Raw genomic sequence first — 17,123 nt, 5'->3', positions numbered from 1 at the left:
GTGGTGCCTTTGTGAAAATGGCCAAGAAGGCCTCTTGCTCGAGGAGCTGAGACACTCCCTTTATCTGAAGCAATCTCCTCCAGTGCAGCCAGGACCACCTCATACTGTGTGAGGACCGACTTGATGGCTGGTGTGCGCACAGTCCATCTTGTGGCACGCAACGGCTTAATAGTGGTGAACAAGCCATTTTCAGATATGGCTATCTGTTTGAAGATGGTCTTGAACTTCCCAGACTGGCCAAACAAACAACCCAGGTCATGGATCCATGTGAGGGCATCGCTCACAACTGGTGCGGATGAGGAGACTGCCTGAGTGACCAGGTTCACACAATGCGGCCCACAGTGGACGAAAATGGCAAGCGGCTGTACTCTGCGGACCAAAGCTTGCATCCCAGATATGTGCCCCGACATGTTTGCCGCTCCGTCATATGTTTGGCCACGAAGACCTGAGAGTGGGAGGTTGAGGCGGAGCAGCACATCGGAGGCAATTTTCCAAAGATGCGCACCAGTTGTGGAAGAGGCCTCGTACATCCCCACAAACTCCTCCCTTGGCTCCAGGTCTTTGTCAACATAGCGGAGGCAGATGGAGATCTGCTCCGTTCCACTGATGTCCTGGGTTCCATCCATTATGAGGGAGTACTGCAGTACAGGTAAGGCAGAAATTTCTTCAGCAACCCCTCTAATTATGTTGTTTCCCATAATGCTCAACATTTGCTCAACATATTAAAACATTGATCAGGGGTTGGAGCTAAACTGTGCAGGACAGTGACCGAGTTTGAGAAACCCTGGGAAAACAGAAACACTGTTTTCCAGTGACCAGGACCGAGTTTGAGAAACCCTGGTATAAACAATCCTAATTTTTGTAGAGCACTTGAAGCATGCATTTGTTTATAATTTTAACTGTTAGAAACAGAAGAGTACACATGACAGATGTCTAATCCTGTGGCCCCCTCTTTAGGACAACATTAGTATTGTACAGCCAATGTGAGTCTGTGGGATTTATAAACATAGACGAAATATGATTTGAAATGTTATTAGAATGATTTGTTTAAACAATGATAAAGTTTAAACAAGATTTCAAATGGAAAAAAAATTCACGGATAATTTGTTGTTTTGTCGTTAGTGAAAACAAATATTGACCTTGTATTTGAAAAAGTATCCTCATATAAAAAACAATACTAAAATTCAGAGTCTGTTCATTCACATTCGGAGTTCGACTATTTTTGACTGTCAAAATGCCGGCGGACACAGCTACAGTGAGTTGTTCAAAATCTTTATTTGTAGTATTCTCTGTGTACACAAACAATGTTCTCAATGTTCGAGTTCATGTGAAGAGCCCTTGGTGATACTTCGAGCAAAGTTTCATGTTGTGTCGAGCCTTCTTAATGTTTTAAAAATAGCGTTTTTGATGCTATCATAGAAGTGCCCCATGTACTCCAATTCAAAAGGCAATTTGACCGAAAACGAAAATACGGTCAAACTTAAAAGTGGCGTTTCCATTCTAATCATGCTTTTAAACGAAAGTTTGCCTCGGGTAGATTAACAAAAATACCCTGGGTTGCATTTTGGCGAGAGTTACCCTTTAAGCAAAAATATCACGGTTTCACGGTATCACGATTACAGCTCTAAAATGCGTTTTTTTAAAAATGTCTGGGTAAAAAACACCCTTTTTCCATTGAACACAAAATATTTATTTTAAGCAACATATAGAATATTATTCTTAATTAAATTAAAATTATATAAAATAAAACAAATGCTGTAATTTAAGCCTAAACCTGTAGCTCAACATTAATTAGAACATAAATAATTGAATTATTTTCTGTAAAAAACAATTATAAAAAAAACTTAAGTTAGCTAAGCATGTGATCACCTAAAGATAAAAAAGGTTAATAGATTTATTATAAAAATATTAAAAAGTATTGATAGAGTTATGAAATTTGTAGCGTTAATAGAGTGATTCTGACAATTTAATTTAGCTCAAAGGAATTATTAATCAATTTATAGGGAATTCAAAAGAATCACTTATTACGACCGAGCAAATGACTCGTTCAGGGTTCATTTGAACCGGCCGTAACTATCCGCTCTGCAGCAGATATAAATTTCCAAACTATAGTGAAACACTATAGTTAGCAGGGTAACTTAGATCAGCAGTTTAAGACATTAAATACGTAAGCACATAACACAAGTAACACTTCTCTTTAAAATACAAACAAGACTTTATTGATTATTCTAACACATAAAGCTAATACCTAACACAAACACACACACACACACATTCATACGAGTTGCAGAAAGGAAGAGAGTGAGAAAAGAGTGAGTTTAAGAGTGAGATGATGAAATCTCAAGATTCTATGCACTTATAAGACATGACCTGAAGAACCATCAATCATTAATTTAACCCTTCTTAGGCGGGTTATTAAGTCAATACAATACACCAGTTCAGCTTTTAGTCTGGAGGTTACTTGCTTGTGTTGCGTAGGGATTCCCTTTTTGTTGGCGTAAAAGGGGGTTTCCTGGGTTCGTTCGTTGGTTGGTGTCCTCGTGCTTGAATAGATGTCTGGGGCGGCCAATCACGTGGTGTGCTGGCGGATGGATTGAGAGTCTTTGTCTGAAGCTGGTTTTGTCGAATCGTGGAACGAAACTTTGCCGCAAAACTTAACTTAGAACCGAGACTCACAACGGAAAAGAAAGGAAAACTTAGAAAAGAAAGAAAATTGAGACGAGAGTAGTTAGATGGCTTGAATGAAGTTGTTTAACCCAGGGGTTCCCAAACTTTTCCATGCCAAGGCCCCCCAAATACCACTAGGTTCTGGCCAAGGCCCCCCGTATTGAACCCATCGACAATACTACGTCACGGCACATATAGAAATAAATAAATAAAACATCTAGGTGAACATCAGATTATGTGATGGTGTTTGATACCAGCCAATCAGAAAGATGAGATGCACCGATTACAATTTTCAAGGCAGATTCCGATTTTTCATTGAGTTTGACCTGCCGATACAGATTTAAGCCGATTCTGATTTCATTTTTTCTAACCACTTTACAGCACACACAAATATTTATTTTCTATATATATATATATATATATATATATATATATATATATATATATATATATATATATATATAATAAAACACCACTTTTACCCAAACTGGTTAATAAAAACAAGTTTAAATGGATACATTCTCTATAAATATTTTTGTCTTCATTTTCTTTTCTGACATAGCCTACTCCTTGTTAAAACACACTATACATGCAAATTATGTGCATTTTTTTGAGTGAAATCATATTTATTGTGTCCATCAAAAGTGTGCTTTCACTTTAACTGAGCGTGAGCAGCGCTACAAAAATAGACTCGCATCGAAACCCTCCGCTTCACTGCTGCTCATGCGACGCTCCTGTTTGACGCTCACGCTGCTCCAGCTCGCGGTGTGAATGCACTCACTGAACATGCACGCCGAAAAAAATTTGCGCTGCTCACGCGCCGCTCGCGAACTGAAACGGCCGTAATTCACAAGGTTTCCTACATGTGCGTTCTGTGTGCATGTGTGATGTTGATGTTGCGCGATGTTATTCATGCGGCGCCCGAGTGCATTTGAATCGGCATATGTCAGACTGAAAATCACGTGAAAATCGGCCAATTCTTGTCACTAGCCGATCAATCAGATATCAGATAGGCTATGCAACAAATTATTATAATGTTTTTTCATAACAATACTCATATTAGCAAATATTTATTTTTAAACGTTTTTTAACTTTTTTTTTCCAACTTGCTGCGGCCCCCCTAGCGCCCCCTGGCGGCCCCCTAGGGGGCCGCGGCCCCCACTTTGAAAACCCCTGGTTTAACCCATGTTCTTCTCATCTTGATTTGGGTTCTTTTGTCTCTGCGCATCTACATGGTTACTAGTCTGTCTGGTCTCTTCTCCCTTCGCGCACTTTTCTAACCTTGTTGAGAACTCTTCTAAAACTTTGTTCGGGTCTAAGATTTTAAACTCACATGTTTGTCCGGCCTCCTGGATCAGTTCTGACCAATTAGACACTGTCTTATTTAGGAGGTGGCGTTCTCTTCACTTCTTATCATAAATCAAGCTTATCTGTGCTCTCCTTACTCTCTAAGCTCTAGCAGAGAGGACAGAGGCCACAGTTTAGACATTATTACTATAAGAATACGAAACATTTTACACAGATTTCAATCAAGCCATCTTTTGAATTAAGAACATACGATCATGTTGACAGGAAGCACGACACACTTTCATTCAAGCATCTAATAGTTATAACAATTACATGAATTATATGGGATCTAAGCATATTAGACACACATATATTGTAGACACAAAATAGAATCATGTAGTTGCATGATGTTTGATTATAAGTCCATCGAGAATTGTTTTGGGATGATTTTATCTATTGTTAAGGTGAAATCTCAGTTATCTGGTTTGAAGAGAAGAGAACTCTGGTTTGGTCATTCAGAGGTCCTTAAGGAGGAGGGGGTCTGGAATGTTGTGGGCACGAGCAGCTTCTGCTGTTATCTTGATCGAGCACTGAGTTGTGCCATCTCTGAACCAATCATTCTTTTCCAAGCTATCTCACATTGACAAGTTCTTCCTTTAGTTGGGCTCATAAAAGTTCTTCGGTAGACTGGCTGCAGCCGGGATGGGTGATTCGGTGCTTGGAATGTTTAGTTCTGTGTGGAGTTACGTTTGAACAAATCACCTGGATGATTCATTTGTGTTTGTTTCGCACTCAATCCTACAGCCCCAAAGCTTCACAGGACACTCGGATGTCGAACAAAGTTTGGCGATCATATACGAGAAGGCTAGTTACATCCCGGCAGCAAAAACACATAAATAAAACAGCAGCAAACAAAAGGCAGACGCAGCGTGATGCTGACAGACGGCATGAAGGAGATACTTGTCAGGCAGAATTCCTTTCAACACCGGGATGCTATAGTATAGCAACCACATCAACCATTTGTGCGCTTTCCAGAACTTTCTGAACGAGGTATCCTTGAAACATTGCACGGAGGTCTGATGTCTAGAAGCCTCTTATCTAACATGTGAATTGATCTGCCAATGTACCATGTTGTTTGATGATTCTCACTATTTAACCACAGCTTGGCCATTGTCCTTGCAATACCTAAAGAGACACTGTGCATGTAATCTGGGACACAGGACTCAATTATATTAAAATGTGGGACACGTAGTAAAATGCTTGGTCCTTTCACACCTTTAACAGGCATGCCAGATAAAATCTCTTCAACAAAGGGTTGAAGGTACACATTCATGTTTGGTTTGCTATTGCAAAACCATAGCCCACATAGCATTACGTACTTCTGTCTGTCAAACACTGGCAGTTCATTAATGATGCACAAGAGAGGCCAAATGCTAAATGAGGAGGACTTAAAAATGGGCACACCATCACAACTGCATGTTAGTGATATATTAGGTGAACGTAAAGGTGATTCTGGTGAGTCTGACAGTTGTTGATATAAAGCAACATCACATATGTCACTAATAACATTTGGATCCATTTCCTTTTCAAATTCATGGCTGACATGTTTAATGGCATCTTTCTGCAAAAACAAAGTTTTTAGTTGCTCCTCTAAGGGCAGATAAAGGAAACAGTTTCCTCTGGACCTCTGATTGGTCACCGTTGAGGTTTCTTTGCAAGATCTGCACTGTAAAGAGTCATCTGCCTGCACCTCCATGATACACACACAGTTTTCACAGACATAGTGAACTTGCATATGGTTTCTGAAAATTCCCAAAGGTCTTGTGAAGCAAGTAATTTGATGGAATTATAGGATCATGACTAATGAAATTTACTAATTGACCAATATCTTCTGTAGCCTTGTCAGTAAGTCCATGTTTTAATTTTAAGGCTAGAAGCAGTAGGCCTACTTTCTCCTTTGTTTGTTGTGAAGATCTGTTCTGCTGATATCCCTCCACATCAGGGGCCTATACCATGAAGCCGGTTTAGGTGGCTAGCCAGCTATGTTTCAGTTTAGTTTCCGCCAACCCTGGGTTTTAGGTACTATGAAAGTAGCTTGGCTTTAATCGGTGTTCGTCGCCATGGTATCTTACGCTGCACGGCTAACCTGCAGGTTATGTTCTGGATTCAAGATCTCAGACTGAAGTTTGACCAATCAGCTGAGAGCAAAGAAACATATAGGTGACGTAACTTATTCCCAGTGTCTGTTGCAATGACTTCACCTTTTCTTCCAAATCCTGTGACATCTCAGCGCAAATTGTTAGACGAGCACTTCGTAAAGAAAGAGTTTTTAGCATGACAAAATCCCCTTGCCTTTCCTGATAGTTATTTGTATGGAAGATACAGATTTTCCGCGGAAGCAATGTCTTATCTTTGTGAACTTCTTGAGCCGCACATAAAGAATTTAACACGTCGAATTCATGCACTTACTGTACCGCAAATATTGTGTTGCGTTTATTTTGATCAGGTGATGATGGTTACTTGTTGATAGTTTTATAATCATCATGAAACAGACTGATGCACTGAGGTTTTTAATAATCGAACAAATATGTTGTTCCACTAATATTTTAACATCACAAACCCTGCGTTACTGCAGCATGAGATCCAGCAATATAACAATCGGTTTAAATCTTTTAATAAAAATTTTTTTTTACATTTTTTTAAATAAAAAAACACACACAGATATCAACAATCAGCGTATGAATCTCAACAATGGTGACAATCTCAAATATGCAGATAAACAAATTCAGAACATCACTGAAAAGTACTACTAATTCACAACAAAAACAACAGCAAAAAATAAAAGCAATTTTGAATCAAACAAAATTATAGGACAATTCAGCTGCATAATTTATTCATGTTGCAATGCATGCTGGGAGTTTTGTACTATGCTGGTACCCAGCATGCATTGCAGCAAAGTACTTTTGATTGTCACCATTGTTGAGATTCATACGCTGATTGTTGATGTCTGTGTGTGTCATATTAAACTGACTTTTTCATGTTCATGTTTGATAAAGTCTTCTAACTTATTGTTATAGTATTGCTGGATCTCATGCTGCAGTAACACAGGGTTTGTGTTGTGAAAAAAATATTAATGTGACAACACAATTGTTAAATTATAAAAACCTTAGTGAATCAGGTAGTTTCATGATGATTATCAAACCATCAACAGGAAACCATCTTCATCTGATCTCAAGTCAATTTAGCTTTCTTTGCTGATGCAAACGTGTTTGACAAACACACTGTCACAGCGGCCAAAAAAGATAAAAGATATAATAAGAGTTAAGAGCCCAACTAATGGAAACACTAATCACTGTTATGGTGATTTCAAATGAAACACATTAAACCTCTGTTAATTCTCAAAACTTCTGTAGATGTCAGTCTGGTTAGTAATAAGTGAAGCTGGTAATGCTGTTTGTGGAGTTGTTTAATCCTCCTCTGCTGAGATCTTCACAGATTTAATGTCTTCTTTTCTCTTCAGTTGATTTCATCTGAGGCTGTGGCTGAAATTACTCCATATTTAATATACAAATATAAGATTTTTTGGCTACGAAAAGGTCCAGTTCTGGTTTATTTCTTTGCTCTTGGCTGACATGTGGCATTGCTGTGCAGAGGTGTAAAGTCCAGGTTCAGAAAGTAAAAGTCCTCCATGAATCCATGACCATGGTCATCTCTCCCAAGCAGTGTAAAAAGTGGAAAGGAATATTGATTCACACAGTGTGTGGCATCAAAAAACACAATGTTACTCCCATGGTCCTGTAAGTCTTTTCTCATGCACTCCGTTTGGAGAACAATTATAAGGTCCTGATCGTTACCCAGTGGCTGATAAAATACAACATTATCTTTTAAAGGACCAGCTAATAGTTTCTCTGTACTCTTACAATCATCTTTATCAAGATGTTTCCCTCGAAGCATACAGGTACGGATATTATGTATGTCTTCTGGTGTAACAAAGTCTTCTCTGGAATGATAATTAACTTCTCCATGAGCTTTTGACCACTCATGAGCTTGAAGGAGGATGACATCTGGTTTTACGCCTAATGTGATCCACTTCTTGATCTCATCCACCAGCAGAGGGTGAATCTGCTGAAAATGACCATCTTCTACAGAAACATCATGTCCATTGTGCTGGTCAAATATTCTCTGCACAACAACTTTGTGTCCTTTCCAATAATTTTTTACTTTAAAAGAGAGGTATGCTTTACACCCAACCGCTCTGTGACTTCTTTCATATACATTTCCAGATCTTCTGCAATGGAAAATATAATATCCTCTTCTTTTATCTTTTAAACTGGAGCAATTTGTGGTCCTGAATGATTTTGTGTGCTCTTTGTTAATTATTTCTGTGATAAAGTTATCTTCTTGATCATCTGGTTTAAGAACAAGCACCTTGAGTTTAATGTTTTTCTGTCTTATTTTTCTCCTTTCTTCATTTTCCACAGACTTTTTGATAAACTCCTCCATCATGGAACATTTCTGAAATGTATACACACAAAAATGATACTTATTATAGTTATCATAGTTATCACTTATAGTTAATTCATTTTCAATCAGCATCACCAAACACATTTACTAACTTTAAATGAGGAAACAATAACAAAGAGCTGATAAGTTGAAAGCTCTACACATGAATGTAAATGGATTGGTGATTCATTGATTCTGAATAAATGATGGTCCTGAATCAAGATGAGTGCATCGACCGCATATTGAACTGATTGTAAATCTACCCCATATTGAAATGGTCATGATGGTCCTGGATCAACATTAGCGAATCTACCCCGTATTGAAATGGTCATGATGGTCCTGGATCAGCATTAGTGAATCTACCCCGTATTGAAATGATCATGATGGTCCTGGATCAACATTAGCGAATCTACCCCATATTGAAATGATCATGATGGTCCTGGATCAACATTAGTGAATCTACCCCATACTGAAATGATGACGATAGTCCTGGATCAACATTAGCGAATCTACCCCATATTGAAATGGTCATGATGGTCCTGGATCAACATTAGCGAATCTACCCCATATTGAACTGGTCATGATGGTCCTGGATCAACATTAGTGAATCTACCCCATATTGAAATGGTCATGATGGTCCTGGATCAACATTAGTGAATCTACCCCATATTGAAATGGTCATGATGGTCCTGGATCAACATTAGCGAATCTACCCCATATTGAACTGGTCATGATGGTCCTGGATCAACATTAGTGAATCTACCCCATATTGAAATGATGACGATAGTCCTGGATCAACATTAGCGAATCTACCCCATACTGAAATGGTCATGATGGTCCTGAATTATCATTAGCGAATCTACCCCATATTGAAATGATGACGATAGTCCTGGATCAACATTAGCGAATCTACCCCATATTGAAATGGTCATGATGGTCCTGGATCAACATTAGCGAATCTACCCCATATTGAACTGGTCATGATGGTCCTGGATCAACATTAGTGAATCTACCCCATATTGAAATGGTCATGATGGTCCTGGATCAACATTAGTGAATCTACCCCATATTGAAATGGTCATGATGGTCCTGGATCAACATTAGCGAATCTACCCCATATTGAACTGATCATGATGGTCCTGGATCAACAATAGCGAATTTACCCCATATTGAACTGATCATGATGGTCCTGGATCAACATTAGCGAATCTACCCCATATTGAACTGATCATGATGGTCCTGGATCAACATTAGCGAATCTACCCCATATTGAAATGGTCATGATGGTCCTGGATTAATATTAGTAAATCTACCCCATATTGAAATGGTCATGATGGTCCTGGATCAACATTAGCGAATCTACCCCATATTAACCCTCTGAGGTCGGCAATCATGCCGGCGTGATCTGCTCGCTTTTTTCCTTATCAGTTGAATTGAGACCCGAAATACTCTTTTGACTTTGATTTTACAAGCAAGTTTCATACAGCAATCAATTCTGTTAAATGTGTATTATTTTTGTGTATACTCACAATAAAAACAAAGTGTTGTGCTTTTTGCCAAATAAAGAAAAATAAACACGAAGCGAGTTCTGCCTTCTCTCTGTCAGTGTAGTCCATTCTGAAACGCGTCTGAAAATGAACAATAACTCAGCGAATACTCAGTCAATCAGGCATACAGACACACAGGCATGAAGATTGAATTCTCTTATTTTAAATGAAGTAATTTATATAAAAAACAAATATTCTCAGTTCATGTAATCTGTAAGAAAAGAGCGAGATGTCAGTCGTTCTCATCTCATCTAATTATTTTTAATGTGACCCCGCCCACGGAGAGCGCGCGCTATTCAAACGCAAATGACTGAGGCAATCCACGCAAACCTGTGAACGCCCCCATATCAGCTCGAGAAAACACAAGTTTAACCCTCTCGGGACGGATTGGGCGGTACCGCCCAAAATGGCATCCTTTTACAAATGTGTAATTATCTTAAAAACTATTAATGATAGAGAGATGCAGTCTTTTTGCCGTCTTCCTCAGATTCCGCTGAAAACAATGGTATATGGTATACACACTTCCTTGTTGCGTAATACCACTGCGTATAAGGCCAATGAAATCGATGTTGTTAGGAATATTCCACACGCAAAGACCAATGGAAAAATTGCCGCTGGGAGGAATATTTTACTTACCCAATCAGAAGAAGGTTACCATGACTTATTCTAGCTAATCAGAGGACTCTGTAGCCTTGCAATGGGTGGTACTATAGTAAGTGATATGATGCAAACAGCCGCGTCGAGTGGAGAAGGAGACAGAGAGCGAACGGAGCGGAGTATTACACACAGAGATTTATATGAGAGACAGAACGATTATAATATTTATATATATTAGCTATATTTATAGCATATTAGCAATTATAGCATTATTATTTTATAGTTTTAGCACTTGTATGATGGCAAGCAGTAAAAGATTTACCTCAGAACAAGCTCTGGAACAATTACTGGAAAGTGACGTGGAGAAATCCGAAGCTGACAGCTTTTTGAAAAAACGCTTTATATAAAGTTCATTATTTCATTGTTCTTTACACCTTTGATTGAACAATTACAAATATCTGTCTAGCAAAGGGTTTGAAAAATATATTTTTTGTTCAAAAACTGTTCACTATTGTTGTGTGAGGTGTGATTTTCAGTAATAAATGACTAAAATAAAATTTTCGTTTTTGAAATTCTCTATTGTACATTTTTTACTCATACTTCCTTTATAAACACATTACATGCATTCTTATGTTAGCTTAGGGTCTTCTGAATCCATAGATACCAAATACATGGTGTTCCATCTCCATTAAATATGGTTTATAAGCCCAAATGTAAAAATAGAGAAAACGGACCAAAAAGGGCTTAGTCCCCAGAGGGTTAATCAGATCATTGTAGCCTACTTGTTTAACCCTTAAAGACCTAGAACATTTTTGGGGCGCCTGACTCACCTGTACTTTTCTTTGTTTTTCTAACCCATTCTAGCAGCAAGCATCAAGTGCCATATATCATTTTAAACAGGAGAACCTAAAGTTTCCATCTAGCTAATTTAAAGTCCCAGTTTTACATTTATTTTGTCAGAGAATTTATGAAATTAACAGGATTTTAAGAAAAACGGCAGCAAAAAATGTGGTGTTTTCAGTGTGAACTCAAACAGAACTTCCTGAAGTTTTGTTTTTTTCCTTTAGAAAGTTAGACTTGGTTGTTTTAGACTTCCAGATGAAATTTTGTCTACATGTAACAATCCCTCATCAAGATATAGCCATTTATTATAATATTATTCTAGGCGTTTTTGAGTAAAAACAGGTGTATTACATTTACTGACAATGTAGATGTGTCCAAATAAGTTCAGGGAGTATAGTAAATAGAAAAGTTGTTAGATTACAACAGAACACTGAAGCAAACATTTTTCTTCAGAAAATTATATTATAATAAACAACAAATGCAAACAATATAACAAGTAGTGACAACTGTGCAATATAAATACTAACAATACAATATACAGAGTGTAAATGAACAAATGGTTCAAATAATCTTCACAAACTAAATACAAAAAGAAATAAACAGTGCAAATGAAGAAACGTTTCATTGAGGGTAATATACTGAGTGCTAATGAACAAATAGTGCAAACAATCTTCTCAAACTATATACACGTTACATAATATAATAACCAAACTGGATTGCGTGACGACAGTTCTAAGGTTTATGTGCCACCTTGTGACCCCCTGCTCCTATGCCACTGGCTGAAGCAGTTTCTGTGGGCGACAAGACACAGGGCCACATCACACCGTGTGCACTTCCAAATAGTGCGCTTCTTGCAGAGCACGCAGCACCGCCGGCCCTTTGTTGCCGTTTCTGCTGACCTCAGTGTCTCAAATGAGGAACTTCCCTCCTCCTCTTCCACACAGGCCAATGACTCAGGTAGGCACTGTGGCGCTCTGGGTGGCACATCACTGCCTTTTGGGACTCCACACAGCTCTGCAGACTCAGCTCCTCCATGAACTGGCTGTGAGACATGGGCACAGTCTCTGATGTCCGACACATCTCTTTGTACAAAAGATAGCTGTTGGTTGCAGCCATGTCAATGAAGTGGTACAGCAGTGTCCTGTACCACCTGTTGGACCTTTTAAGAACAGAGTAATACTGGAGGAGCTGGTCAGAAAGGTCTACCCCTCCCATGTATTTGCTGTAGTCTAGCACACAGCAAGGTGCTGTGATGCTTTTTTTCTGCCACCTCTCAGTTTCCTTGCTGCGCACATTTCTGGTGACAGTGCCTCCATCAAAAGCTTGGTGTATTGTAGAACAAACTGACACTTCTCTCGTGTCCATCCATTTGACAAACAACAGTTCCTGATGTCTGATCCATCGGATTGAACCCCTGGGGCTCCGTGATGTCAGTGCATTGTTCTTGGTGTTAGGTGTATTCCTGCGTGAATCACGGAATGTACCACATGCAACAAAACCATTGGCATACAAGTCACTAAAAAGTTTTGGGCTTGTATAGAAATTATCAACGTATAAATGATAACCTCTGCCCAAGAATGATGAATCCATCAGGTTGTTGACAACATCGTACGAGATACCCTGCCCTGAAATGAATCGGCTCTTTCCAGTGTAAATGGAGAAATCGCAGGTGTAGCCATTGCTAGAGTCAGCGAGCACAAACAGCTTCACACCCCACTTAGTTGGCTTGGCCTTCATGTACTGTCTGAGCCTAATTTTAGCTTTTGTGGCCACCATTCTTTCATCGATGGCAATTTGCTTTCTAGGTTGCCAAAATGCCTTGCATGCATGCTTTATAGTTGTGTAAAGAGGCTGGAGACGCTGGAGAGGATCATACTCAGGGGTGCCCTTTTTCCGGTCATTTACAACGTAATGTTCTGGGTTACTCATGTGAACAGTTCTGCTAATTGCCATGAACCTATCTCTGGCCATGATTGTAGCAGGGAAGTGTACACTTAGCTGCGATCCCTTCCTCCAGTAGTCTCTAACTTTTGGGCGTTTTACAAGTCCCATATAAATCATAAGGCCCACATACTCCAGAAAATTGGCAGGCTGCAGCTCTTCCCAAACAAACTTCTTCCCCTTGGCATGCTCCTTTTCTGCATTCATATTGGAGTTGTGACAGATTATCTTGACAGCTTTGTCACTAAAAAACTGTCTGAAAATTTGTGCAGGAGAGTATGTCACACCCACAAAACCCTGTAATCCAGGGGTTCTTTTTGGGAAAAAGGATGGAAGCTGCTGGACATTATCTGTCACCTCAGGTCCATTCCACTCAGCTCCTGGCTCATGAGATGTTGTGTCCCTTTCTGCTCCACTGTCTCTTCCCCTTCCTCGCCCCTTTCCTCTCCCTCTCCCTCTCCCTCTCCCTCTCCCTCTCCCTCTTCCTCTTCCTCTTCCTCTTCCTCTCCCTCTTCCTCTCCCTATCAGGGGGGCTGCTATGGAGAAAGGATTTGGTGTGATCCTCTTTCTCCTCTGCTGGCCCTCTGGAGGCCTATTCCACTCAGCTCCTGGCTCATCTGGGGCATGAGGTCTTGTGTCTCCCTGTTCCCTTCCTGCTCCACTGTCTCTTCCTCTCCTTCTCTCTCTGTCTGTCAGGGGGGCTGCTATGGAGGGAGGATTTGGTGTGACCCTCTGTCTCCTCGGCGGGTACTCTAGAGGCCCATTCCACCCAGCTCCAGGCTCCTCTTGGGCATGAGGTGTTGTGTCTCCCTTCCCCCTTTCTACTCCATTGTCTCTTCCTCTCCCTCTTCCTTTCCCAGTCAGGGAGGCTGGTATGGAGGAAGTATTTGGTGTGGCCCTCTGTCTCCTCTGCTGGCCCTCTGGACCCTCCTGGACACATATTTCAGCCCCAGTGTCTGCAGGAAGCATGCTGATGGGCAGTGCATCTCTTCTCTCATCCTCTCGACTACAATAAAAAGGGAAGAAAACATATGTATAAAATATATAATAACTGTATATAACATCTGAAAAAAGGCATTCATTCATATTGTGATTTTTTTTATCCTTTATATTATTATTAATAATAATAATAATAATAACAATAATAATAATAGGGGTGTAACGATACCCTTGTGTCATGATTCGATACACATCACAATTCTGAACTCTGAACTGAACTGATACTATTGTGATACTCCAAGACATATGGTAAAAGATTAACCAAAAAAAAACTTACTTTTGATTAAAATGCTAAATTTCATATTACATTGTGGGTGTAAATGAATAATGCACAAGACAATGGTGACACCAGAATAAAAATATTCATGATTCTGAAGCTGAAAACAGAATTATTTTAGACAAATATACTTGCACTCTGTCACTGACTAAGTTAGATATATTTACTGGCCACTTCAGACATTTGGCAGTATGAGGACCCACAAATATTCTCCCATTGCATTATAATGCTTGATATATTGTATTATATTATACAATACTTGAAAAACTTAAACTTGATTTTTTTCTCACACAGTAATTGTTATTTTGGGTGAACTACCCATGATACATATTGATGCATTTTTGTATTGTGATTTATTGTGACACGATATATTGTTACACCCCTAAATAATAATAATAATAATCAATTGTAGGCTATTGCCTAAATAAAGCATATTCAGATTTTTGCTCCAGTTGGTTTGTCATCCTCATATTCACACAGACTTCTAAACTGTTGATTTGACACACACTCTCCCCCTGCCAAGATCACTAGCAAATTTGATGGTATGACCAACAGACTTTTTATGCAATGCATATAAAATAAACGAACGAATGGCAAACTACAAAAAAGGGCAATCCTCACCAAGTAATAACTTACACACACAACGCAATACTTGCCATGAATTTTAGAAAATTAGAAAACCTGAGGTAATTATTTACTGAAAATGTCCGTTGGTGTGCGGTGTGCAGGGATTAGAAAACCTGAGGTAATTATGTCCTCATTGTACAGAAATAGCAAGCAATGAATGATACACAAACTGCACAGTAAAAAAAAAAAAAAAAAAAGGTTACTCACTTGTCTTCAAACAGATCAATCCCTTGAATGTAATCATCCTCACTGCACCACGTATCAGCGTCAGAATCGGAAGATTCCACCAGGTCATCGTCTGACTCGTCGAAAATTAATTCTAAGACATCCTCATATGTGTACTGCTGTTTTGACATGACCTTTCGTGTTTTATACTCTTATGTGTTTTATGCTCTTATGTGTTTTGTGCTCTTCCGTGTTTTGTGCTCTTTCATGTTTTGCGCTATGGTCAAAAACTTTGTATCCTTTAGTTTATGCATAGGTATGTAAATAAATATTAAATCATGTATAAAGAAACGTGATTGGTTGTTAAAAACACCAATCACTATGTTTATTGGTTGAGTTGATGACCGTTTGAATGAATCTGGGCATGGGGGTGGGACTAAGCATCAACAATCGTTCCTGTTTGGCTCAGAGAAAGAAACCACATGTGTTTCCTTGACGAATCACTGCTGCAGATTTTGATGACGCAATCACCGGCACTACGCAGCCTATGAATGACCAATAGAGACAACCGTGATAACACGGGAAAGCTAAGAATCTCATCTTTACGGTGCATTTTAAAGCATACAGATTGGATTAGCGACTCAAAAGTTATTAAACATTTTAGAACGATAGTTATTTTATGCCGCGGGCGGCCGTATCGGTCTTTAAGGGTTAACTTACACCGTCTCGCAGCGCTGTGAGGAATAATAATAATGGAAAATGTACCTCAGAAGTGCGGGTATTTCGAGGCGCAAGGGATCCGACTGAGCTGAGGAATACTGTAGTACGTTTTTTTTCCTTCTCAAGTGAATCGCGTTTCTGTGTGTGAATGAATGAACGGCAGAGATGTGCGCTGTTTACCACAGCTCGCAAAAAGACAGTTTAAATTTAAATCGCGTTTCTGTGTGTGAATGAATGATGATGTTTTAGCAAACTGTATTGCTATACTGAGATGAGTAAAAATCGACTGAAATATGTTGAAATAAAATGTAGGCTATTTGTATAAGCAACGTACAGTATTAAACTGCAAATTAACATTTATATGCCCTAATATTTTATAAAAACAACGTTACAGTCAGACGAAATATGAAAGACAACATTTTGTTGACTAGATTTGGGTACAGTTTTTACTGTAGAATATACTGCCACATCAAATAAGCCTTTGTTTAGCAATTTCTGCTCATATGTTTTATATATATATATATATATATATATATATATATATATATGTATATGTACATGTACATATATATAAAAATATATATAAAATACTATTTTTGTCAAAAATAAAGTCATTAACTAAGATGTTAGCTGTTCCAATGTTGACTATATTCAAACTAATGAATACATATGATAAAATGTAGGCCTATAATCATTTTTTACAAAGAAAGAGTACACTTGAAATATTGTTGAAATTGTAATTATTGTTGTAATTGTAACCTTTTTAATAAAATAGCAAAACATATTTACAAGATAGATGTAAGCAAAATCTTAAATGGTCAATATAAGTCTTCTTCTAAATATATCTTTTGTCCTTGCATTCATTCTTGGCTCAGTCAGTGTCACACCTGAATGAATGGCTCATTATGCAGAGTCATTACGCATAATGGGTGGGACATTGTATTCTCAGG

The 17,123-nt window shown here is 38.7% G+C and overlaps 1 protein-coding gene across 1 annotated transcript in view; it reads left to right on the top strand.

Annotated features, from left to right (window-relative positions):
• The first annotated feature begins 388 nt into the window (after positions 1-388).
• LOC311081783 (uncharacterized protein) overlaps positions 389-17,123 on the top strand; it is a 31,788-nt gene continuing 15,053 nt past the window's right edge. The window contains exon 1 of the mRNA XM_084112424.1: positions 389-649. Within this exon, the coding sequence (XP_083968550.1) occupies positions 583-649 (67 nt within the window). The 5' untranslated portion in view covers positions 389-582. The remainder of the gene's footprint in view (positions 650-17,123) is intronic.

The sequence above is a fragment of the Abramis brama genome, assembly GCF_963993115.1.
Source record: "Abramis brama genome assembly, chromosome: 4".
NCBI classification, from domain to species: Eukaryota; Metazoa; Chordata; class Actinopteri; order Cypriniformes; family Leuciscidae; genus Abramis; species Abramis brama.
This window is presented reverse-complemented; position numbering and strand designations above follow the sequence as displayed.